The 25,850-nt window shown below is 40.0% G+C and overlaps 1 protein-coding gene across 1 annotated transcript in view; it reads right to left on the reverse strand.

Moving 5' to 3' along the window:
- LOC142759528 (lipoma-preferred partner homolog) overlaps positions 1-25,850 on the reverse strand; it is a 206,891-nt gene that overhangs the window by 80,497 nt on the left and 100,544 nt on the right. Inside the window, exon 4 of the mRNA XM_075861791.1 lies at positions 21,262-21,915. Within this exon, the coding sequence (XP_075717906.1) occupies positions 21,262-21,915 (654 nt within the window). The remainder of the gene's footprint in view (positions 1-21,261; positions 21,916-25,850) is intronic.

The following is a 25,850-nucleotide window of genomic DNA, read 5'->3' on the forward strand; positions in this document are numbered from 1 at the left end:
TGAACCAATCCTTTTATCCAAAGTTAGGTGAGGCCAATTTTTAATCATTAAATTACGTAGTAAATTCCAATGGGAACCATACCTTGAGATGAACCGTACTCTATTATCATGTTTTTCTTTTTTAACCCTTTCAAGAATTTCCCTCCTATCTTGTCTTATGGCTCTGTTATACCCTTTTTTGATAATTTTTTTAGGATAACCCCTATTTAAAAAGCGCGATGTTAAATCTTGAGCCTCTCCTTTGAAGTCTTCAAATCTAGAGCAGTTACGTCTGATTCGAAGAAACTCACTTATTGGGATTCCCTTAATTTGGGAAGGTAGGTGATGGCTACTTGCTGCCAAAAGGCTATTTCCTGACGTTGGTTTACGGAAAGTCGTAGTCATAAGCTGATTTCCTTCCCTGTGAATATTTAAATCTAGAAAACTGATATTAGTCTCACTTGAGGTAAATGTCAAGAAAAGATTCAAACTATTCGTATTGAGATCTTTAATAAACTCTTCCAGGGTTTCCACCGATCCCTTCCAACATAGGAGCACATCATCCATGTATCTGAGCCAGGTAGCCGCACATCTCCTAAAGAGAGGGTGGGGATATACAATAAATTCTTCCCACCATCCCAAATGTAAACATGCATATGAAGGTGCACAAGAGGACCCCATGGCTGTCCCCTGTACTTGGCGATAATATTTGCCATCAAATGAGAAGCAATTGTGGTTCAGGACAAATTCCAACATCTCTATAATGAATTCGTTTTGATGGGCCCATTCCCCACCTCGTCTCTCCAGGAAATGCGCAGCGGCCCTTAGTCCAGCCTCATGGGGGATGGAGGTATACAACGATTCTACATCCAATCCCACGAGCAGAAAATCACCCTCAATCATAAGTTTTTCCAATTTACTTAGGAGATCTCCTGTGTCTAAGACAAAAGAGGGGAGCGCACCCACAAATGGTTTAAGTTTTTCATCTATGTATTTCCCAAGGTGATCAGTTGGGCCATCACACCCTGAGATAATTGGCCTACCAGGTGGGGTATCTCTATTTTTGTGTACCTTGGGAAGCACATACATGGTAGGTATACGTGGCTCCTTTATCTCCAAGTAATGGAGTTCTTGTTTACTTATCAAGCCCTCATCCACAGCAAACATCAGTTTTCTATTTAGTGTGTGTGTTAAATCTGGAATGGGGTTACCAGTTAGGGGAACATAAGAATTAGTATTTAATTGCCTCTTGATCTCACCGACATAGTATTCCTCCCTGAGGAGGACCACATTCCCACCTTTATCACTTGGTTTGATTATAACATCTTTTAAATTTTTCAACTCTTTTAATGCTTTCCGTTCTTTTTTGGTCAAATTGTCCTCACTCAGGAAGGAAGACCAGTCAATGAGGTCAATGTCCCTGTGCATGGCCTCCAAAAAGGCCTGAGTACATCTATTAGAGCAGACACTGGGCATTACGCTACTCTTTTTTCGCAATCCCGTAAACTCCGGGATAAGATCCTCCGTAAACATCTCTCCATCTCCCATGTCTCCAGATACGTGACTCTCCTTCCATAACTCATCTAGATCTATTAATGCATTCATATCTGTCAATCCAAGATTGGACAGTAAGTTGGATCCCATTCTCTCATCCATGGGGGATATCTCTATATGGCTATCTGGGTTCTTCTCTATTTTTTCTCTCTCCCCATGCCAAAGTCTCAAAATAATTTTCCTCAAAAACAGGTGTAGATCTTTATAGATCTCAAATTTATTTCCGGGGGTAACTGGTGAGAATCCTAAACCACGATTTAATAAAGAGATATGATCATTTGTTAAAACAATTTCTGTTAAATTAATTACATTGTTCACATTATATTCTATCTCCCCCTGCGTTGCCTCGTGTTCGGCCCTCCTTTTTTGTCTACTAATTTTTCCTCTCCGTACCTTCCTCTGTTTCGATCCCCTAAAAAAGAGACTTTACTTTGTGTATCTTCTACTCTAGTATATTTCCCTGTCTCGTTATCACTTGACAGATCACTTGTTGTTTCCCCATCCGTTGATGTGTATGTATTTTTCCTCGTCCATGGTTTACGTCTATTAAGTCCCTCCCTTTTATTTGAAAAAGAGAAAATTTGCTGTTGTTCAAAATCAAAAATATCTCTTTGAAATTTTTTCCTTTTACGGGTAGAGATTTCCCTAAGTTCTAACTCTACTTCTCTCTTGAGATTAGTATTTAATTTCTCAAATTCAAGATGGGAAGAAAACTCATCCAATTTTCTAACACTATCCTCAATTTCCATAGTGAGGGATCTCAACATAACTCTTTCTTCATCTATTAGTAAATCCATTAATTTTTTTGAATGTCTTAGACATTCTTCATCCCATTTTTTTAGGAACTCCTCTCCTTTGAAATGGGAAGCCGGAACGGTGCGTCTACGTAACCCTCTAGGTGTAATATCGGATTTTTTATATGCTTCTAAACTTTGGATATCCCATTTACGTCTTAAATGGTTCAATGTTAATTTTCTATGGTTTTTAAATAGGCCGTATATATCTCGGCTTGAGTCCTCTATACTCCTATTGACCTCACAATTTAATAATGCAGCAATTTGTGCATCGACCTCTACATCTAGGCAATAAGCCATTCTTAAGGGAAAAGGAAAAAAAAAAAAAAAAAAAAAAAAAAAAATAAATAAATAAATAAATAAATAAATAAAAAGGGGGGGGGGGCGGGGAAGGAAGACACCACTGATCACACAAGGCGGAAAGGGATATATTCTCAAGGTAAAGAAAAACAGGAGAGAACACCTCCTTAATTAAATATGAGCTAAACACAAGAAATGGTTATAAACCATACCTAATAGAAATCCCAAAATATGCAATCCATATATAGCACGGTGCCGTTTCGGAGAGCAACAATTCAAAAAGAAAAAAACAAAAAATATTTTCCAAAACATACCAGGCACTCTTTGGGATAAGAATAATTTCATATAAATTTTTATTAAATTCCATATAAAAATATATTTTAAAGATTTTTCATATATAAATATATCTCTTTCCTCTTTTATCCATAATACAAAGATTTTTTATAGGAAAAGAAAAGGGTTTGAGCAAACACATTTGTTTCAAACTAGATGTACATAATTAAAAAAATGTCTCCTGGCCAGGATACCAACACAGACTTTTATAACATTACTGCCATTAATTTATCCCCCTCTACACACAATGACATGTCATGATGAGATATCTAGGTAATAGGTGTTCTATACATAAGCCAAAATCAGACCCATATAAGAGATTAGCTATAAGAACCGGTTCTGAAGATTTTTTATCCAGACACCATTGGTCTCCGTTCACACTTGCACTTTTTTCTTTTTACTCCTTCTTTTCTAATTTTGGTCCGAAACCAACAGAAACAGTTCCTCTTGTGTAATAGCAATGCAATTGTATATAAGGAGTTAAATATTTAACTTTAAATCTTCCTATACTCGGGGGCAGCCGAGATTTCACCCAAAGGTGAGCAAATCTAAGCAATGGAGCACGCTCCTACATTGAAGAGTCGGAATCCTGCTATGCTGGTATCCACGTTAAATTTTTATTCAGACACCATTGGTCTCAGTTCACACTTGCAGTTTTTGCTTTTTCCTCCTTCTTTTAGAATTTTGGTCCGAAACCAACAGGAGCAGTTCCTCTTATATAATAGCCATGCAAATATAGATAAAGAGTTGAATACTCATCTTTATGTTGATCTCGCAACTCAAGGTGGACTGAAAGTTCACTCTTTTTCACTACGTTCCTCCTCCTGGAGCAATTGTAGAGTTAAGGCAGATTTTAAAAAAAATTATATATATCAATCGCGTTTTTCACCCCTTCAATCTCATCATTGGCAGATCACAATTCCCACATGGAAGGTTCTCCTTATATCCACTCCATCCACGGTCAATCCTTATGTTGAATAGCTTGGATCTTCCTATGCTCGGGGGCAGCCGAGGTTTCACCCAAGGTGAGCAAATTGTAGCAATGGAACACACTCCTCACTGGAGAGTCGGTATCGTAATATGCTGGTATCCACGTTGGTTTTTTCTGGCAACACTGGAGACTGCAAGACAAGGCAAGGTTGACGTCACTACCTGCCAGGTGTAGACTAATTGATCAGCTGACATGTTTCATCCCGAACCGGGATTTCCTCAGAGCCATTTTGTGAGTTCAGTAAAGTCTGGCATCTTTATAGTGCCAAATTTAAAGGGAACTGGACCCATATGTAAAGATATTACATTAAGTACTCATAGAATCCAATGATTCAAATCCAAAACGTCCAATTATACACATGTTTTGTCCATATTTATAGATTCCCCTCAGTATTTCATCATACATTTCTATCCGGGAATATACATATATATAAAATACCAAAACATATACACACAGTACATTGCAAGTAAATTCCCATTTTTTGGATTAAGAAAAATTCTTTTATCCCTAACAAACCCATTAGTGATCAGCAGTGTCTATAATAAATAAAATATAACAGAAAATTATATAAATAATAAATAAGAAAATAAAATAAAAAAAATTATAATAAATAAAAATAAATAAAAAATCCAAAAAATTAAATAAATGATGAGAGATCCATGTTGCATTTCAGATGGTATAACACTAATTTAACGCTACACCTGTCAACGGACTGTCCATAAAGCATTAAGCCCATAAAGTACCTATTTATTACAGTAATATGATAGTGTCCCGCTAATTTTTATCTGCCGAAAATCAGGCAAGGCATCCTCTGTACCCGGGTGACAGGGAGTGGGTCCAACCCCGAGAATATTTCCGGAGGGACCGAGTCCCCATCACCCAGGGACAGAGAACATCCATAGGACCTATCCATTTATCCAGAGGAAAAAAAGTATTTATAAAAGGAAAATTAGTTCGCTGGTTGGTGCGTGGAAAAATCACGGGACGCTGTTACACAGCCGGCCCTTAAGGATCCACGCAACCCCCACCCAAATGCCAAACCGACAAGATCACTTCCAAAACATAAAGGGATATAAAACAGATTTTCCCAAATTCAGGCAAAAACGCTTCCGGAATCCAAGGATTTTAATGTCTGTCTCCGAAGGGCAGGGAGCGGGTCCACAACAGAAAAAATCTGTAGGGACCCAGTCCCCACCATTCGGAGGCAGAAAATCATAACAGTTAGTTCTTTATTCATCCCATAAGTCTATTCCCTCCTATTTTCAAGGAGTGAAAAGATATATTTACTAAGATTGGGTCGAATTAAGCCATTTGAGAATAGGTCACAAGGTAATCAATCCATTGGAAGTATCCAAAAGACGGGCAATCATATTACACCACAAAAGTGCAACCACCAATAAATAGAAGGGGATTATTAATTCCACATGTCATAAAAACATATTAAATTTTATTTCATTGTTAAGACCTCTAGGGTTGAGGGTTCCCAATGTATAAATCCACATCGTTTCTTTCTGTAAAAGAATACGGTTACGATCCCCACCCCTTCTATCCTCAAAAAGTTGGTAGATTCCCATAAATTTTAAGCCCTTGGTTGATTGTCCATGATGTAATTTAAAATGTGCTGCCAATGGGCTTTTCATTTCGCCCTTTGTAATGTCTGAAAGATGTTCCCTAATTCTTATCTGTAACTCCCGTTTCGTTTTTCCAATATACTGCTTACCACATGGACAAATAATTGAATACACCACCATAGTTGAACGACAGTTGATAAAATTATAAACCTTAAATTCTCTTTTATGTTCGCTGTCAAAAAAGGTATCGGATTTCAAAACATATTTGCAACAATTGCAAGGGCCACACATATACATCCCCTTTGGTCGTTTATTCAACCATGTTTCGTTATCTATGGTCTTTCTTTTAAATTCAGAACTGACTAGAATATCTTTTAAAGTAGGGGCTTTTCTTGGAACCATACTTGGTATCTCACCTACTATTGAACCAATCCTTTTATCCAAAGTTAGGTGAGGCCAATTTTTAATCATTAAATTACGTAGTAAATTCCAATGGGAACCATACCTTGAGATGAACCGTACTCTATTATCATGTTTTTCTTTTTTAACCCTTTCAAGAATTTCCCTCCTATCTTGTCTTATGGCTCTGTTATACCCTTTTTTGATAATTTTTTTAGGATAACCCCTATTTAAAAAGCGCGATGTTAAATCTTGAGCCTCTCCTTTGAAGTCTTCAAATCTAGAGCAGTTACGTCTGATTCGAAGAAACTCACTTATTGGGATTCCCTTAATTTGGGAAGGTAGGTGATGGCTACTTGCTGCCAAAAGGCTATTTCCTGACGTTGGTTTACGGAAAGTCGTAGTCATAAGCTGATTTCCTTCCCTGTGAATATTTAAATCTAGAAAACTGATATTAGTCTCACTTGAGGTAAATGTCAAGAAAAGATTCAAACTATTCGTATTGAGATCTTTAATAAACTCTTCCAGGGTTTCCACCGATCCCTTCCAACATAGGAGCACATCATCCATGTATCTGAGCCAGGTAGCCGCACATCTCCTAAAGAGAGGGTGGGGATATACAATAAATTCTTCCCACCATCCCAAATGTAAACATGCATATGAAGGTGCACAAGAGGACCCCATGGCTGTCCCCTGTACTTGGCGATAATATTTGCCATCAAATGAGAAGCAATTGTGGTTCAGGACAAATTCCAACATCTCTATAATGAATTCGTTTTGATGGGCCCATTCCCCACCTCGTCTCTCCAGGAAATGCGCAGCGGCCCTTAGTCCAGCCTCATGGGGGATGGAGGTATACAACGATTCTACATCCAATCCCACGAGCAGAAAATCACCCTCAATCATAAGTTTTTCCAATTTACTTAGGAGATCTCCTGTGTCTAAGACAAAAGAGGGGAGCGCACCCACAAATGGTTTAAGTTTTTCATCTATGTATTTCCCAAGGTGATCAGTTGGGCCATCACACCCTGAGATAATTGGCCTACCAGGTGGGGTATCTCTATTTTTGTGTACCTTGGGAAGCACATACATGGTAGGTATACGTGGCTCCTTTATCTCCAAGTAATGGAGTTCTTGTTTACTTATCAAGCCCTCATCCACAGCAAACATCAGTTTTCTATTTAGTGTGTGTGTTAAATCTGGAATGGGGTTACCAGTTAGGGGAACATAAGAATTAGTATTTAATTGCCTCTTGATCTCACCGACATAGTATTCCTCCCTGAGGAGGACCACATTCCCACCTTTATCACTTGGTTTGATTATAACATCTTTTAAATTTTTCAACTCTTTTAATGCTTTCCGTTCTTTTTTGGTCAAATTGTCCTCACTCAGGAAGGAAGACCAGTCAATGAGGTCAATGTCCCTGTGCATGGCCACCAACCAGCGAACTAATTTTCCTTTTATAAATACTTTTTTTCCTCTGGATAAATGGATAGGTCCTATGGATGTTCTCTGTCCCTGGGTGATGGGGACTCGGTCCCTCCGGAAATATTCTCGGGGTTGGACCCACTCCCTGTCACCCGGGTACAGAGGATGCCTTGCCTGATTTTCGGCAGATAAAAATTAGCGGGACACTATCATATTACTGTAATAAATAGGTACTTTATGGGCTTAATGCTTTATGGACAGTCCGTTGACAGGTGTAGCGTTAAATTAGTGTTATACCATCTGAAATGCAACATGGATCTCTCATCATTTATTTAATTTTTTGGATTTTTTATTTATTTTTATTTATTATAATTTTTTTTATTTTATTTTCTTATTTATTATTTATATAATTTTCTGTTATATTTTATTTATTATAGACACTGCTGATCACTAATGGGTTTGTTAGGGATAAAAGAATTTTTCTTAATCCAAAAAATGGGAATTTACTTGCAATGTACTGTGTGTATATGTTTTGGTATTTTATATATATGTATATTCCCGGATAGAAATGTATGATGAAATACTGAGGGGAATCTATAAATATGGACAAAACATGTGTATAATTGGACGTTTTGGATTTGAATCATTGGATTCTATGAGTACTTAATGTAATATCTTTACATATGGGTCCAGTTCCCTTTAAATTTGGCACTATAAAGATGCCAGACTTTACTGAACTCACAAAATGGCTCTGAGGAAATCCCGGTTCGGGATGAAACATGTCAGCTGATCAATTAGTCTACACCTGGCAGGTAGTGACGTCAACCTTGCCTTGTCTTGCAGTCTCCAGTGTTGCCAGAAAAAACCAACGTGGATACCAGCATATTACGATACCGACTCTCCAGTGAGGAGTGTGTTCCATTGCTACAATTTGCTCACCTTGGGTGAAACCTCGGCTGCCCCCGAGCATAGGAAGATCCAAGCTATTCAACATAAGGATTGACCGTGGATGGAGTGGATATAAGGAGAACCTTCCATGTGGGAATTGTGATCTGCCAATGATGAGATTGAAGGGGTGAAAAACGCGATTGATATATATAATTTTTTTTAAAATCTGCCTTAACTCTACAATTGCTCCAGGAGGAGGAACGTAGTGAAAAAGAGTGAACTTTCAGTCCACCTTGAGTTGCGAGATCAACATAAAGATGAGTATTCAACTCTTTATCTATATTTGCATGGCTATTATATAAGAGGAACTGCTCCTGTTGGTTTCGGACCAAAATTCTAAAAGAAGGAGGAAAAAGCAAAAACTGCAAGTGTGAACTGAGACCAATGGTGTCTGAATAAAAATTTAACGTGGATACCAGCATAGCAGGATTCCGACTCTTCAATGTAGGAGCGTGCTCCATTGCTTAGATTTGCTCACCTTTGGGTGAAATCTCGGCTGCCCCCGAGTATAGGAAGATTTAAAGTTAAATATTTAACTCCTTATATACAATTGCATTGCTATTACACAAGAGGAACTGTTTCTGTTGGTTTCGGACCAAAATTAGAAAAGAAGGAGTAAAAAGAAAAAAGTGCAAGTGTGAACGGAGACCAATGGTGTCTGGATAAAAAATCTTCAGAACCGGTTCTTATAGCTAATCTCTTATATGGGTCTGATTTTGGCTTATGTATAGAACACCTATTACCTAGATATCTCATCATGACATGTCATTGTGTGTAGAGGGGGATAAATTAATGGCAGTAATGTTATAAAAGTCTGTGTTGGTATCCTGGCCAGGAGACATTTTTTTAATTATGTACATCTAGTTTGAAACAAATGTGTTTGCTCAAACCCTTTTCTTTTCCTATAAAAAATCTTTGTATTATGGATAAAAGAGGAAAGAGATATATTTATATATGAAAAATCTTTAAAATATATTTTTATATGGAATTTAATAAAAATTTATATGAAATTATTCTTATCCCAAAGAGTGCCTGGTATGTTTTGGAAAATATTTTTTGTTTTTTTCTTTTTGAATTGTTGCTCTCCGAAACGGCACCGTGCTATATATGGATTGCATATTTTGGGATTTCTATTAGGTATGGTTTATAACCATTTCTTGTGTTTAGCTCATATTTAATTAAGGAGGTGTTCTCTCCTGTTTTTCTTTACCTTGAGAATATATCCCTTTCCGCCTTGTGTGATCAGTGGTGTCTTCCTTCCCCGCCCCCCCCCCCTTTTTATTTATTTATTTATTTATTTATTTTTTTTTTTTTTTTTTTTTTTTTTTTTTTTTTTTTTTCCTTTTCCCTTAAGAATGGCTTATTGCCTAGATGTAGAGGTCGATGCACAAATTGCTGCATTATTAAATTGTGAGGTCAATAGGAGTATAGAGGACTCAAGCCGAGATATATACGGCCTATTTAAAAACCATAGAAAATTAACATTGAACCATTTAAGACGTAAATGGGATATCCAAAGTTTAGAAGCATATAAAAAATCCGATATTACACCTAGAGGGTTACGTAGACGCACCGTTCCGGCTTCCCATTTCAAAGGAGAGGAGTTCCTAAAAAAATGGGATGAAGAATGTCTAAGACATTCAAAAAAATTAATGGATTTACTAATAGATGAAGAAAGAGTTATGTTGAGATCCCTCACTATGGAAATTGAGGATAGTGTTAGAAAATTGGATGAGTTTTCTTCCCATCTTGAATTTGAGAAATTAAATACTAATCTCAAGAGAGAAGTAGAGTTAGAACTTAGGGAAATCTCTACCCGTAAAAGGAAAAAATTTCAAAGAGATATTTTTGATTTTGAACAACAGCAAATTTTCTCTTTTTCAAATAAAAGGGAGGGACTTAATAGACGTAAACCATGGACGAGGAAAAATACATACACATCAACGGATGGGGAAACAACAAGTGATCTGTCAAGTGATAACGAGACAGGGAAATATACTAGAGTAGAAGATACACAAAGTAAAGTCTCTTTTTTAGGGGATCGAAACAGAGGAAGGTACGGAGAGGAAAAATTAGTAGACAAAAAAGGAGGGCCGAACACGAGGCAACGCAGGGGGAGATAGAATATAATGTGAACAATGTAATTAATTTAACAGAAATTGTTTTAACAAATGATCATATCTCTTTATTAAATCGTGGTTTAGGATTCTCACCAGTTACCCCCGGAAATAAATTTGAGATCTATAAAGATCTACACCTGTTTTTGAGGAAAATTATTTTGAGACTTTGGCATGGGGAGAGAGAAAAAATAGAGAAGAACCCAGATAGCCATATAGAGATATCCCCCATGGATGAGAGAATGGGATCCAACTTACTGTCCAATCTTGGATTGACAGATATGAATGCATTAATAGATCTAGATGAGTTATGGAAGGAGAGTCACGTATCTGGAGACATGGGAGATGGAGAGATGTTTACGGAGGATCTTATCCCGGAGTTTACGGGATTGCGAAAAAAGAGTAGCGTAATGCCCAGTGTCTGCTCTAATAGATGTACTCAGGCCTTTTTGGAGGCCATGCACAGGGACATTGACCTCATTGACTGGTCTTCCTTCCTGAGTGAGGACAATTTGACCAAAAAAGAACGGAAAGCATTAAAAGAGTTGAAAAATTTAAAAGATGTTATAATCAAACCAAGTGATAAAGGTGGGAATGTGGTCCTCCTCAGGGAGGAATACTATGTCGGTGAGATCAAGAGGCAATTAAATACTAATTCTTATGTTCCCCTAACTGGTAACCCCATTCCAGATTTAACACACACACTAAATAGAAAACTGATGTTTGCTGTGGATGAGGGCTTGATAAGTAAACAAGAACTCCATTACTTGGAGATAAAGGAGCCACGTATACCTACCATGTATGTGCTTCCCAAGGTACACAAAAATAGAGATACCCCACCTGGTAGGCCAATTATCTCAGGGTGTGATGGCCCAACTGATCACCTTGGGAAATACATAGATGAAAAACTTAAACCATTTGTGGGTGCGCTCCCCTCTTTTGTCTTAGACACAGGAGATCTCCTAAGTAAATTGGAAAAACTTATGATTGAGGGTGATTTTCTGCTCGTGGGATTGGATGTAGAATCGTTGTATACCTCCATCCCCCATGAGGCTGGACTAAGGGCCGCTGCGCATTTCCTGGAGAGACGAGGTGGGGAATGGGCCCATCAAAACGAATTCATTATAGAGATGTTGGAATTTGTCCTGAACCACAATTGCTTCTCATTTGATGGCAAATATTATCGCCAAGTACAGGGGACAGCCATGGGGTCCTCTTGTGCACCTTCATATGCATGTTTACATTTGGGATGGTGGGAAGAATTTATTGTATATCCCCACCCTCTCTTTAGGAGATGTGCGGCTACCTGGCTCAGATACATGGATGATGTGCTCCTATGTTGGAAGGGATCGGTGGAAACCCTGGAAGAGTTTATTAAAGATCTCAATACGAATAGTTTGAATCTTTTCTTGACATTTACCTCAAGTGAGACTAATATCAGTTTTCTAGATTTAAATATTCACAGGGAAGGAAATCAGCTTATGACTACGACTTTCCGTAAACCAACGTCAGGAAATAGCCTTTTGGCAGCAAGTAGCCATCACCTACCTTCCCAAATTAAGGGAATCCCAATAAGTGAGTTTCTTCGAATCAGACGTAACTGCTCTAGATTTGAAGACTTCAAAGGAGAGGCTCAAGATTTAACATCGCGCTTTTTAAATAGGGGTTATCCTAAAAAAATTATCAAAAAAGGGTATAACAGAGCCATAAGACAAGATAGGAGGGAAATTCTTGAAAGGGTTAAAAAAGAAAAACATGATAATAGAGTACGGTTCATCTCAAGGTATGGTTCCCATTGGAATTTACTACGTAATTTAATGATTAAAAATTGGCCTCACCTAACTTTGGATAAAAGGATTGGTTCAATAGTAGGTGAGATACCAAGTATGGTTCCAAGAAAAGCCCCTACTTTAAAAGATATTCTAGTCAGTTCTGAATTTAAAAGAAAGACCATAGATAACGAAACATGGTTGAATAAACGACCAAAGGGGATGTATATGTGTGGCTCTTGCAATTGTTGCAAATATGTTTTGAAATCCGATACCTTTTTTGACAGCGAACATAAAAGAGAATTTAAGGTTTATAATTTTATCAACTGTCGTTCAACTATGGTGGTGTATTCAATTATTTGTCCATGTGGTAAGCAGTATATTGGAAAAACGAAACGGGAGTTACAGATAAGAATTAGGGAACATCTTTCAGACATTACAAAGGGCGAAATGAAAAGCCCATTGGCAGCACATTTTAAATTACATCATGGACAATCAACCAAGGGCTTAAAATTTATGGGAATCTACCAACTTTTTGAGGATAGAAGGGGTGGGGATCGTAACCGTATTCTTTTACAGAAAGAAACGATGTGGATTTATACATTGGGAACCCTCAACCCTAGAGGTCTTAACAATGAAATAAAATTTAATATGTTTTTATGACATGTGGAATTAATAATCCCCTTCTATTTATTGGTGGTTGCACTTTTGTGGTGTAATATGATTGCCCGTCTTTTGGATACTTCCAATGGATTGATTACCTTGTGACCTATTCTCAAATGGCTTAATTCGACCCAATCTTAGTAAATATATCTTTTCACTCCTTGAAAATAGGAGGGAATAGACTTATGGGATGAATAAAGAACTAACTGTTATGATTTTCTGCCTCCGAATGGTGGGGACTGGGTCCCTACAGATTTTTTCTGTTGTGGACCCGCTCCCTGCCCTTCGGAGACAGACATTAAAATCCTTGGATTCCGGAAGCGTTTTTGCCTCAATTTGGGAAAATCTGTTTTATATCCCTTTATGTTTTGGAAGTGATCTTGTCGGTTTGGCATTTGGGTGGGGGTTGCGTGGATCCTTAAGGGCCGGCTGTGTAACAGCGTCCCGTGATTTTTCCACGCACCAACCAGCGAACTAATTTTCCTTTTATAAATACTTTTTTTCCTCTGGATAAATGGATAGGTCCTATGGATGTTCTCTGTCCCTGGGTGATGGGGACTCGGTCCCTCCGGAAATATTCTCGGGGTTGGACCCACTCCCTGTCACCCGGGTACAGAGGATGCCTTGCCTGATTTTCGGCAGATAAAAATTAGCGGGACACTATCATATTACTGTAATAAATAGGTACTTTATGGGCTTAATGCTTTATGGACAGTCCGTTGACAGGTGTAGCGTTAAATTAGTGTTATACCATCTGAAATGCAACATGGATCTCTCATCATTTATTTAATTTTTTGGATTTTTTATTTATTTTTATTTATTATAAAATTTTTTTTATTTTATTTTCTTATTTATTATTTATATAATTTTCTGTTATATTTTATTTATTATAGACACTGCTGATCACTAATGGGTTTGTTAGGGATAAAAGAATTTTTCTTAATCCAAAAAATGGGAATTTACTTGCAATGTACTGTGTGTATATGTTTTGGTATTTTATATATATGTATATTCCCGGATAGAAATGTATGATGAAATACTGAGGGGAATCTATAAATATGGACAAAACATGTGTATAATTGGACGTTTTGGATTTGAATCATTGGATTCTATGAGTACTTAATGTAATATCTTTACATATGGGTCCAGTTCCCTTTAAATTTGGCACTATAAAGATGCCAGACTTTACTGAACTCACAAAATGGCTCTGAGGAAATCCCGGTTCGGGATGAAACATGTCAGCTGATCAATTAGTCTACACCTGGCAGGTAGTGACGTCAACCTTGCCTTGTCTTGCAGTCTCCAGTGTTGCCAGAAAAAACCAACGTGGATACCAGCATATTACGATACCGACTCTCCAGTGAGGAGTGTGTTCCATTGCTACAATTTGCTCACCTTGGGTGAAACCTCGGCTGCCCCCGAGCATAGGAAGATCCAAGCTATTCAACATAAGGATTGACCGTGGATGGAGTGGATATAAGGAGAACCTTCCATGTGGGAATTGTGATCTGCCAATGATGAGATTGAAGGGGTGAAAAACGCGATTGATATATATAATTTTTTTTAAAATCTGCCTTAACTCTACAATTGCTCCAGGAGGAGGAACGTAGTGAAAAAGAGTGAACTTTCAGTCCACCTTGAGTTGCGAGATCAACATAAAGATGAGTATTCAACTCTTTATCTATATTTGCATGGCTATTATATAAGAGGAACTGCTCCTGTTGGTTTCGGACCAAAATTCTAAAAGAAGGAGGAAAAAGCAAAAACTGCAAGTGTGAACTGAGACCAATGGTGTCTGAATAAAAATTTAACGTGGATACCAGCATAGCAGGATTCCGACTCTTCAATGTAGGAGCGTGCTCCATTGCTTAGATTTGCTCACCTTTGGGTGAAATCTCGGCTGCCCCCGAGTATAGGAAGATTTAAAGTTAAATATTTAACTCCTTATATACAATTGCATTGCTATTACACAAGAGGAACTGTTTCTGTTGGTTTCGGACCAAAATTAGAAAAGAAGGAGTAAAAAGAAAAAAGTGCAAGTGTGAACGGAGACCAATGGTGTCTGGATAAAAAATCTTCAGAACCGGTTCTTATAGCTAATCTCTTATATGGGTCTGATTTTGGCTTATGTATAGAACACCTATTACCTAGATATCTCATCATGACATGTCATTGTGTGTAGAGGGGGATAAATTAATGGCAGTAATGTTATAAAAGTCTGTGTTGGTATCCTGGCCAGGAGACATTTTTTTAATTATGTACATCTAGTTTGAAACAAATGTGTTTGCTCAAACCCTTTTCTTTTCCTATAAAAAATCTTTGTATTATGGATAAAAGAGGAAAGAGATATATTTATATATGAAAAATCTTTAAAATATATTTTTATATGGAATTTAATAAAAATTTATATGAAATTATTCTTATCCCAAAGAGTGCCTGGTATGTTTTGGAAAATATTTTTTGTTTTTTTCTTTTTGAAATGTATTATGTATGTCCAGGGTCGCCACATGCAGCTCTTTCCACAATTTAGGCTTCTGAATGGAAGCTAGTCATGATTGTGGCCCCTAAAAGACACTAGCCAGCCATCATTGCAACCTGGCCTAGGCCTATAATGAAGACTAAGTAGATCCTCAAATTGTACAAACATATAAATAACTTTTTGAAAATTATTTTATGTATAACTCCTAAATACCAATGGGGATTTCTCACTAAATATCTATTTAAACCGGTAGAGGAAAACTAGTATCACGGAGAGCTAACATTCTAATCTCTGAAATGATTCTTTTACTGTATAAGCATCTGCAAGTAGATACATAACCCATTAACACGATCCGAAACAGGAACTGTCCAGACCACAAGATAAAAAAAATCTAGTGTCAAAAGAATGTGAGTATTTAGTGACCTAGTGTCTTCTGGAAAATGTACAAATATTTATTCTTTTGTTTTCTTAGACAAATAATCTCATCCTGTATGTCTCGTCTCGTCTTGTATTGATTACCAAGTTGGGGAAATATAAAGGTTGCACGCAAACAATTTTAAAGCACTTTTCAAGGAACTCACTTTAGAAAATAACATTCACTGTTTTATTATGGTAAATTATAAACAGAAGAATAAGGGCCAGTTCACACAGAGTTTTTTTGACACATTTTTTGACGCGGAAAACGCGTCGGAAAACGTGCCAAAAAACGGCCGAAAATGCCTCCCATTGATTTCTTTTATTTTCCTTTTTCCAAAACACAAATATGATAGTGCAGACATAAGCAGCACAGACATCGGCTCACAGGCCAGTATATGCAGCTACAGTAAATACGAGAAAAAAAAACACACCCAGCTGAAAAAATTATTGAAATAGACGTCTTATGAATCCTGAACCCGCAGCCATGCATAACGACCTGTAAGAAAACAGGACAGAAAGAGAGAGAAGCAAAAGAGAGGTGGGGGGGGGGGGGGTCAGAGGGAAAGAAGGAAGGGAAGAAAACTGACATAACCCACTAGGCCTAGGAATTACACTCAAGAGGTCGTAATGGTCCTAAACTCCACAGAAGATTGAAATCTGATCCAGTGATGCCACGTTTTGAGGAATTTAGCATGAGTCCCTCTCATGGATGCCGTGAGATCCTCCATTCTCAATCTCCTGGATCTTGGCGAACCAGATGCCCACCGACGGAGGACGAGATTGTCTCAACAGCGCAAGAACACACGCTCTAGCTGCATTCACCAGATGGCGAACCACTGAACGTCGGTACGTATATAATGGATCACCACACAGATGGAGCAGTAAAAAGGCCGGAGAGCGCGGGAGGGGGAAATCTGTAAATTTGGAGGAGATGCACCATACCTCCGACCGGAAATCTGTCAACTGCGGGCAATCCCAAAAGGTGTAAAAATGTGCCCACATGGTCTCCACATCTCCAACACAACGGTGAGACCGCGGGGATCATCGCATGCAATCTGGAAGGCACTCTCTACCATTGCGACAAGATCTTAAATCCCGCCTCCTGAAATCTGCTAGCCGTGGAGGATTTATGTGCCATAGTGAACAATCGATCCTTATGTTCCGCAGTAAATGCTATACCCAAGTCCCTCTCCCAGCTAAGCAAGTAGGAAGGTGTGGGAAGATTGGATGGAGAGATCAGTAGAGCATAAAGTCTGGACAGTGAGTGACGCAACGTGCCCGTGCCGGTGCAAAGAAGCTCGAAAGGGGCGCTATCCCGCGTATATTCCGAGGGGTTAGGTAAGGACGCAAGAAAATGTCTCAACTGAGTGACCTGCCAGGAGGTAAAGGAGTGAGGGTCCGTCAAAGACGCTGTGGGCTAGTCATCCAAGCCCCACCCTGTATAAAATGAGCAGCATGTCCCTTACCTGCCCTCAACCAGTGCTAGAAGGGACCCCTTTCCCGCCCCGGGGGGAATGCAGGATTGCCCAGGATAGGAAACAAGGGAGAGGGAGACGGGGACATCTCTTTCTAGGGAAAGAGCCAGGACGCAACCGCCAAGGTGGGTCCAATAGTCGGGTGTGTCCGCGCCGATAGAGGGATTTGTTTGCCCAACCAAGGCAGTGCCTGCAATGGAACAGCAAGAAAGGTCTGTTCCATTGACACCCACCGTTTAACCTCAGTATGTCTAAACCAGTCCAAAATTCGTGACAAATGTGAGGCCTGATGGTAGGAAACAAAGTCCGGAAGACCAACACCGCCCTCACACCTAACACGAAAAAGCATGGAACGGAGCTATACGGGCTGGTTTCCCCACCCATATGAATCTATGGCCTAAGGACAGCAGGGCTTAAAAGAAAGGGCGGGGATGTGAACCGACAGGGCCTGGAAGAGGTACAATATCTGCGGTAAAATGTTTATTTAAAATATTGCACACCTACCAAACCAGGTAAAGGTGCCCGTTGTCCTGGAATCCAAATCGCTCTTTACACGTTGAAAGAGCGGAGGGTAGTTCACCGCATAAAGGCGGGACAGATCACTGGAAAGCACATAGATGGGTCCTTCCCCTCTGTGGGTATAACCGTAATGTAGGCCCTCAGCGTATCTGGAGGAAGGAAACTCCCCTCAGTAAGGGAGTTGAAGGCATGTAGGAAATGGGGCAAGAGCAGGTCCGAGCAGGCCTTATAGTATTGCAAAGGTAGGCCACCAGGGCCCGGTGCCTTCCCCGCTGGCGAGTCCTTCAATGCCCACGACAACTCCTCCGGTGAAATAGGAGCCTCCAGAACAGCTATAGCCTCCTGGGGGATACATTTCATCCCTGAGGACCGGAGATATGCCTCAATCCTCTCCATATGGCTCCCTCCATCCGGAGATGGAGAGGCCCGAGGAAGATTATAAAGAGAGTGGTAATAGGCACGGAAGGCCTCCGAAATGTCATGGGGAAGTTGCAAACGCCTGTTGTGGGAAGCTTGAATTTGAGGAACATAGGTACGAGAACAGGTTTTCCTAAGAGCCCGCGCCAGGGTCCTACCAGGTTTATTACTAAATTCGTAAAAATGCCGTCTGCATTTAACTTGGGAGGCCCTAGCCTTGGAAAGGCAAAGCGAACAAACTTGAACTCTCAGCTGCCCCAGCTGCGCCCCAGCTGCGCCCCCACAACCCGATCCAGGGAAGCCTTATGGGACTGTTCCAACAGATGTATGTGGGACAAGAGATCCAACAAGTGTGCGGACAGTCCACTCCTTCTTGAGTTTAGAACCAATACGAATGAAGGAACCGCAAACTACACACTTATGCGCCTCCCAAATGCAAAGCGGGTCAACCTCCAGAGAAACATTTGTGGCAAAATACTCCTGGAGGTCCCTGCGAATGTCCGACACCATCAAATCCTGCAGGAGTGATTCATTCAAGCGACACTGCCAGGAGCGAGGGTGGACTTAATAAAAACAACTTAATAAAAAAGTTAATCAGTATGTTATATGTACCCAAAAATGATGATATTAAATATTGTATTTAGAAATGTGAAAATATGTAGTGTTAGACGGCAGAGTGACATAAGAAAAGATGTATGGTCTTATGTACCATCACTATTAGGGTGGGGTCCCACAGTGCAGATTTGCGGCAGATTGTCTGCATTTTGTAAGCACGAACCAGAATTAGATCCAGGAGAGGAGACCTATAAGGCCTTTCTTTATACATTTCTTCTGTTTAGGTTCCGTTCTTGGTTTTGGCTTAAAAAAAAAAGCATGCAAAATCTGCACTGTGGGAACCCAGCCTTAGCATTCACACTGAAAAAAACTGTAGCACACAGACAAGGTAATCCCCTGCTGGCTCTAGAATACAGAAGCTGCAAGGATGCAATCCAAGATGTGCATGCAAATCCGGGGTGATATATTGCATTTCCAAAGGACATTATTAAACTAATATCAGATAAGTATATTAGAATAGTAAATTTGATTTCCTAAAACGCCAGCACTTCTTCAAAGTTTTAAAAAAAATATTTACATATTTGCATATTTTCGATAGCACCGACTGCATGATTTATATCCAGGTTCAAATCCAGGCTCTTGACTTAAAAGAAATTGCTGGCAAAAAGACGTCTGTTTATATGTGTTAATAAGTAAATCTGCTGCACAATCTGCTGCGTTTCCTGGTAATGGTCTTTTCTGTAGATTATCCAACATTTAACCTAATCAAGATGTTCTTTCCTAGCCGTGCTGTACATTCACAGGCAGCTTTTCACAATTACTTGTCTTGGCTTCAAATTCTTTCAAACATTCTCAGCTGAATTCATCAAGGTCTGTCTCAAGCACGGGGACTAGGAATAAGATCATGCACATTAATGTGGGAGCTTAGTACAGTTTAACAGATCGCCTGCCATCCAAAACAGATTTCTCTTAACGGAGATTCTCCTTTTAGGCCTCATACCCTATGTTGGCCTATTTATTCCCCACTTTCAGGTCAAAATGGTTAGATTCTTACACTAGCATTTACCATGGCATTCAACTCATGCTGCATATATGGTATAGGTTGTAAGGAGACTTTGTTCTAAAGGGTATATGTGTGTATGGAGTTCCCTAAGCGGCTCAGTACAACGCCTACAGCAAGTAACTCTTGAAAGGCATCTCCTTCAGCCAACCAGAACCCTGCTCTGTACTGATCTATAAAGAGTCGGATATTGACTAACAGGGTAGTCACCTAGAAGTGCCACTAACTAGACCGTTTTCTTCCTTCTGGAGGAGAGCTTTTTTGCATGCAACACGTTAAGCATGATCTGTTAATAAACTATGTACCAGTATCCTGTTGAAGTATCCAAACTTATACATAGCACTGCAGGTACCTCAGCTAATAAAAAGCTTTAATCAGCATTTATGATGTGGAATGGTCTTATTTGGTATTGATAAGGTTAAAGCATACCTAACTTTACAAGTGGCTTGTCAGAATAAACTGTCATATGTGTGTACATGAGGACTATTTCTGGCCACTATATGACTTGTATATGACATTTCTTAACAGTTTCCCCCTTTGGAGGCTTTCTAATTCTCAGTCGTCTCTGAGCTAGTGGGTGGAGCCTAACGGCTATTATGTCTTCTGTGCACTGCACAGAGAAGAGGAGAATCCTGCTCTCCTATCTCGATCACATGTCTATAAAGGCAGCAGCAGTAGCAAGGAGGACATTATACAGCAGTAACGAGCAGTGTCGTTGAGAATCCAGTACTGGGGCGACATAGAAATCTTACCAGCACGTTTCTCCTTCTGCTCTTGCTCACCTCTACTCTCCATAGACTTGTATGCAGCATATCGGTGTCTGACTCACTTTCTCTGTCTCTGAAACCCCCTCCCCTCTCCATAGACTTGTATGCAGCTGGTCTATGTTACATTTTCTCCCTGCTTCCTCCTCCCCTCTCCATAGACTTGTATTGGCAGGCAGTGAAGAGACACACCCCACCTTCTGTAGTTTGTCTGTGGATTCTGCTTGACAACAGCAGATTACAGGAAGGGAGAATCCTAGTGGCAGTAACATCATATAGAATTTACATGGATAAAATAATTGAATTTTAACAGTAAATTACAAAGTTGATCTATATCGGGTATTTTATTAGATTAGCATAAGCGGTTTGAAAAGTTAGTGTCCATTTAAGGCATTAACACTAGTAAACCACTGAACATCATTTAATTTAATACTTTATCTTCACTTCACGTGGAAGCTAAGTCATCCACACTAAAATACTAGGGGGTATTTGAAAAGGGCAGTTAACTAATCGGTGGCAGCAATCAGTAAACTATCCAATTAGTAGGATACCCAATTAGCTTCAAAAGTTCTGTCTGGGACCCCTACCGTTCATCAGAATGAAACAAATGCTTTTGCATATGCGGATATAAAAAGAAGGGCATGAAATGCACCAAATCAGAAACGTTATTGTATCTTCTGTATACAATAACCCCCACATATTATGCTTTCAAATAGGATAGTAACCTACCTTGGCCTGAGGCGGCGGTGGTGGAACATAAGGAGGATCAGTTATATAGGTCTTCTTACTATTTGGAGGTGGATAGGAACCAGGAGCTTGCTGGCCCATGGCATGCCCTGAAGTATAAGCAGGTTCAGGTTTCCACCCTCCTTGTTGTGCATATGGAACCTCAGAATTATTTCTTCCTCCATAGCCCTGTGATGCTGGATAGTAAGGATCTTGATACTTCACTTGATTACCCTGGGGATATCCATAGCTAGGATCTGCATAACGTACAGGTTGGGGTGGTATATACTCTGGTTCTCGTGAAGGTGCTTGTTTTTGAGGAGCATAGTACTGGTTTGGTGTAACATTGTAAGGCTGACTTGGTTGGGGGGCTGGTGGAACAAAGTGAGGGCTGGGCTGAGCCGATTTAATCTGCACATTAAAAGTAGGTCGGCTTGGAGTGGAGGCTGTTGCATAAGACGCTGGAACTGGCTGAGGCCTCTGTGCTGCTGGTGACCCTGCTGGTGCAGGCAATGTTGTTGACTGTGGCTGAGGTTTGGTGGCAGACTTCTTCGTTGCTGTCAAAGGCGGTTGGTTTGGTATTATCATCCGCTTATGGCCAGTTACTGGGGTTCCAGCCGACGGGTGAGTCAGTGTCCCAGTTGTGGACCCAGTGCTCTATAATGAAGAACAAAAAGCTTTTAATTTACTTGAACTATGGAAAAAACAAAACTGAAAACCGTTTAAATAACAATAATATAATACCAAAAAATCATATGGTTGTAAATATGACTGTCTACTAAGGATCACTGGTCTTGCCAAGTTAGGGCCTGTTCACATCACCGTTGCCCTTCTGTTGAGGGTTTCCGTCGGGTTAACCCCTCAACGGAAATGCAAACGGAAACCTCAGCTTCCGTTTCCCTCACCATTGAAGTCAATGGTGACGGAAACCTAGCTAACGGTTTCTGTCTGTCACCGTTGTGACAGGGTTCCGTTGTTCTTGACAGAACCAATAGAGCAGTCGACTGCTATTGATTGCGCCAAAACGACGGAACCCTGTCACAAAGGTGACCGACGGAAACCATTAGCTAGGTTTCCATCACCATTGAGTTCAATAGTGATTGAAAATGAAGCTGAGGTTTCCGTTTGCCTTTCCGTTGAGGGGTTAACCCTACGGAAAACTCCGATGGAACCCCTCAGCGACGGTGAGGTGAACACAGCCTTATATTCTATAACATATGTGCATTAAAAGCAACATCAATGTTAGGCTCTGTTCACATCTGTATTGGGGGTCCCGTCCTGATATTCCGTCGGAGGTTTCCGTCAGAACGGGATCATGAGCAGACACAAACTGACAACGACGGAAACCAGAGTTTCCGTTTCCATCACGCTATTGCTTTAGGCAAAACTACGGATCCGGTGCACAAAAGAGACAAACGGAAACCACGGGCGCCGGCTCCGTCACCATTGAAATCAATGGTGATGGAAACGTGTCCGTTTGTGTCTGCTCAGGGTCCCGTTCTGACGGAAACCTCCGACGGAACGTCAGAACGGGATCCCAACGCAGATGTGAACAGAGCCTTACTCACTCTGAAATGCAGCTGATAGTACTGTGCTAAAGATAACAGAGTAGCAAAGGTTCAAGGAGTAACAAACAACTTAGAGGTTAACCCATAGTTTGCAATGGAATTCTGTATATTGTGGTCGAGATTCCATATACAAATGAAAGTGTACAATATCTAATAGGGTAAATTTTAACCCCTCAATGACCAGCCTATTTTATACCGTAACCAAGGTATTTTTTACATTTTTCCATCGTCGCATTTCAAGAGCTATAACTTTTTTATTTTTGAGTCGACATAGCTGTATAAGGTCTTATTTTTTGCGGGACAAGTTGTACTTTATAATAGCACCATTTTAAGGTACATATTATTTATGGATTAACTTATATTAACTTTTTTTGGGGGGGGGGGGGGGAATAGAAAAACAGACATTTCGCCACTCTTTTTCGCGTCCTAAATCTACGCCGTTCACCGTGTGGTATAAATAACTTTATTCAGCGGGTTGTTACGATTGCAACGATACCAAATCTGTATATATTTTGTATGTTTTACTACTTTTACACAGTAAAAACTTTTTTTTTCCTCAAAATTATTTGTTTTTGTGTCTCCATATTTGAAGAGCCATAACTTTTTATTGTTCCGCAGATGCAGCTGTATGAGGGCTTTTATTTTTGCCGGAAGACTTGTAGTTTTTATTGGTACCATTTTGGAGTAGATGTGACTTTTTATCACCTTTTTTTTAAGTCAGGATTCACAGAAAACAGCCATTTTTCCATAGTTTTTTATTTCATTTTTTACGGCGTTCACCGAGCGGGTTAAATAATGTAATGGCTTTACAGTCGGGGTCGTTACAGACGCGGCGATATCAAATATGCGCAACTTTTTTACTTTATTTTGTTTTTTTAATAGTAAAGCAGTTTGTAAGGGGAAAAAGTGGGTTTTTAATATTTTTTCACATTTTTTTTTAATTAACTTTATTAAACTTTTTTTTTACTTTTTTACTAGTCCCACTAGGGGACTTTAATATGCGATCATCCGATCGCTATCATAATACACAGCAATACTTTTGTATTGCAGTGTATAACTGCCTGTCCGTTTAAAAATGACAGGCATCTGCTAGGACATGCCTCCGGCATGACCTAGCAGGCATTCACTACAGGCAGACCTGGGGGCCTTTATTAGGCCCCCGGCTGCCATCGGAGACACAGACACTCTGTGATCTTATCACCGGGTGTCGGGATGAGAGGGAGCTCCCTCCCTCTCTCCAAAACCACACAGATGCGGTGCACGCTATTGAGCGCCGCATCTGAGGGATTAAACGGGTGAGATCGATACTTATAAAATCGATCTCACACGTTCAAGCAGGGACGGGCCCAGCCCTCAGCTACCTCTGGCAGCTGAGAGCAGGGAGATTTGACAGCTCCCTGTTCTGTTTATTTATTCTGACGCAGCGCTGTAAAAAGGCTTATGCATCACTGGATACGTCATCGGTACATGATCTGTGGGGGTCCGACACCCGGACCCCACACCGTTAAGCCTCTTCGGCTGCCTCCGGGCACCGGACGTACATGCCAGAAGCAGTTGGCCCCGGAATAGGAGCAGAACTGCAGTTCTGCAGCACGCCCGCTATGCAGTGGACGGAGTGGCTGATCGGTGCAGGGTCTGGGCGTCGGACCCGCACCAATGATATACTGATGACCTATCCAGTGGATAGGTCATCAGTTGTCTGGTAGAGGACAACCCCTTTAAGTATTTTTTTTTTGTAACCAATATGGAGGACAAACATAAATACCCCTCTATAAAGAAACTAAATAGATATCAGTAGGTCATATATAATATATTATATGGGGGGGGAGGGCATACACTACCGTTCAAAAGCTTAGGGTCCCTTAGAAATTTCCTTATTTTTTTAAAGAAAAGCACAGTTTTTTTCAATGAAGATAACATTAAATTAATCAGAAATACACTCTATATATTGTTAATGTGCTAAATGACTATTCTAGCTGCAAACGTCTGGATTTTAATGCAATATCTACATAGGTGTATAGAGGCCCATTTCCAGCAACCATCACTCCAGTGTTCTAATGGTACATTGTGTTTGATAACTGTGTTAGAAGGCTAATGGAGGATTAGAAAACACTTGAAAACCTTTGTGCAATTATGTTAGCACCGCTGTAAATAGTTTTGCTGTTTAGATGAGCTATAAAACTGACCTTCCTTTGAGCTAGCTGAGAATCTGGAGCATTACATTGGTGGGTTAGATTAAACTCTCAAAATGGCTAGAAAAAGAGAGTTTATGTGAAACTCGACAGTCTATTCTTGTTCTTAGAAATGAAGGCTATTCCATGCGAGAAATTGCCAAGAAACTGAAGATTTCCTACAACTGTGTGTACTACTCCCTTCAGAGGACAGCACACACAGGCTCTAACCAGAGTAGAAAGAGAAGTGGGAGGCCCCGCTGCACAACTGAGCAACAAGACAAGTACATTAGAGTCTCTAGTTTGAGAAATAGACGCCTCACAGGTCCTCAACTGGCAGCTTCATTAAATAGTACCCGCAAAACGCCAGTGTCAACGTCTACAGTGAAGAGGCGACTCCGGGATGCTGGCCTTCAGGGCAGAGTGGCAAAGAAAAAGCCATATCTGAGACTGGCTAATAAAAGGAAAAGATTAATATGGGCAAAAGCACACAGACATTGGACAGAGGAAGATTGGAAAAAAGTGTTATGGACAGACAAATCGAAGTTTGAGGTGTTTGGATCACACAGAACAACATTTGTGAGACGCAGAACTGAAAAGATGCTGGAAGAGTGCCTGATGCCACCTGTCAAGCATGGTGGAGGTAATGTGATGGTCTGGGGTTGCTTTGGTGCTGGTAAAGTGGGAGATTTGTACGAGGTAAAAGGGATTTTGAATAAGGAAGGTTATCACTCCATTTTGCCACGCCATGCCATACCCTGTGGACAGCGCTTGATTGGAGCCAATTTCATCCTACAACAGGACAATGACCCAAAGCACACCTCCAAATTATGCAAGAACTATTTAGGGAAGA

This window comes from Rhinoderma darwinii, chromosome 4 (genome assembly GCF_050947455.1).
Source record: "Rhinoderma darwinii isolate aRhiDar2 chromosome 4, aRhiDar2.hap1, whole genome shotgun sequence".
NCBI classification, from domain to species: Eukaryota; Metazoa; Chordata; class Amphibia; order Anura; family Rhinodermatidae; genus Rhinoderma; species Rhinoderma darwinii.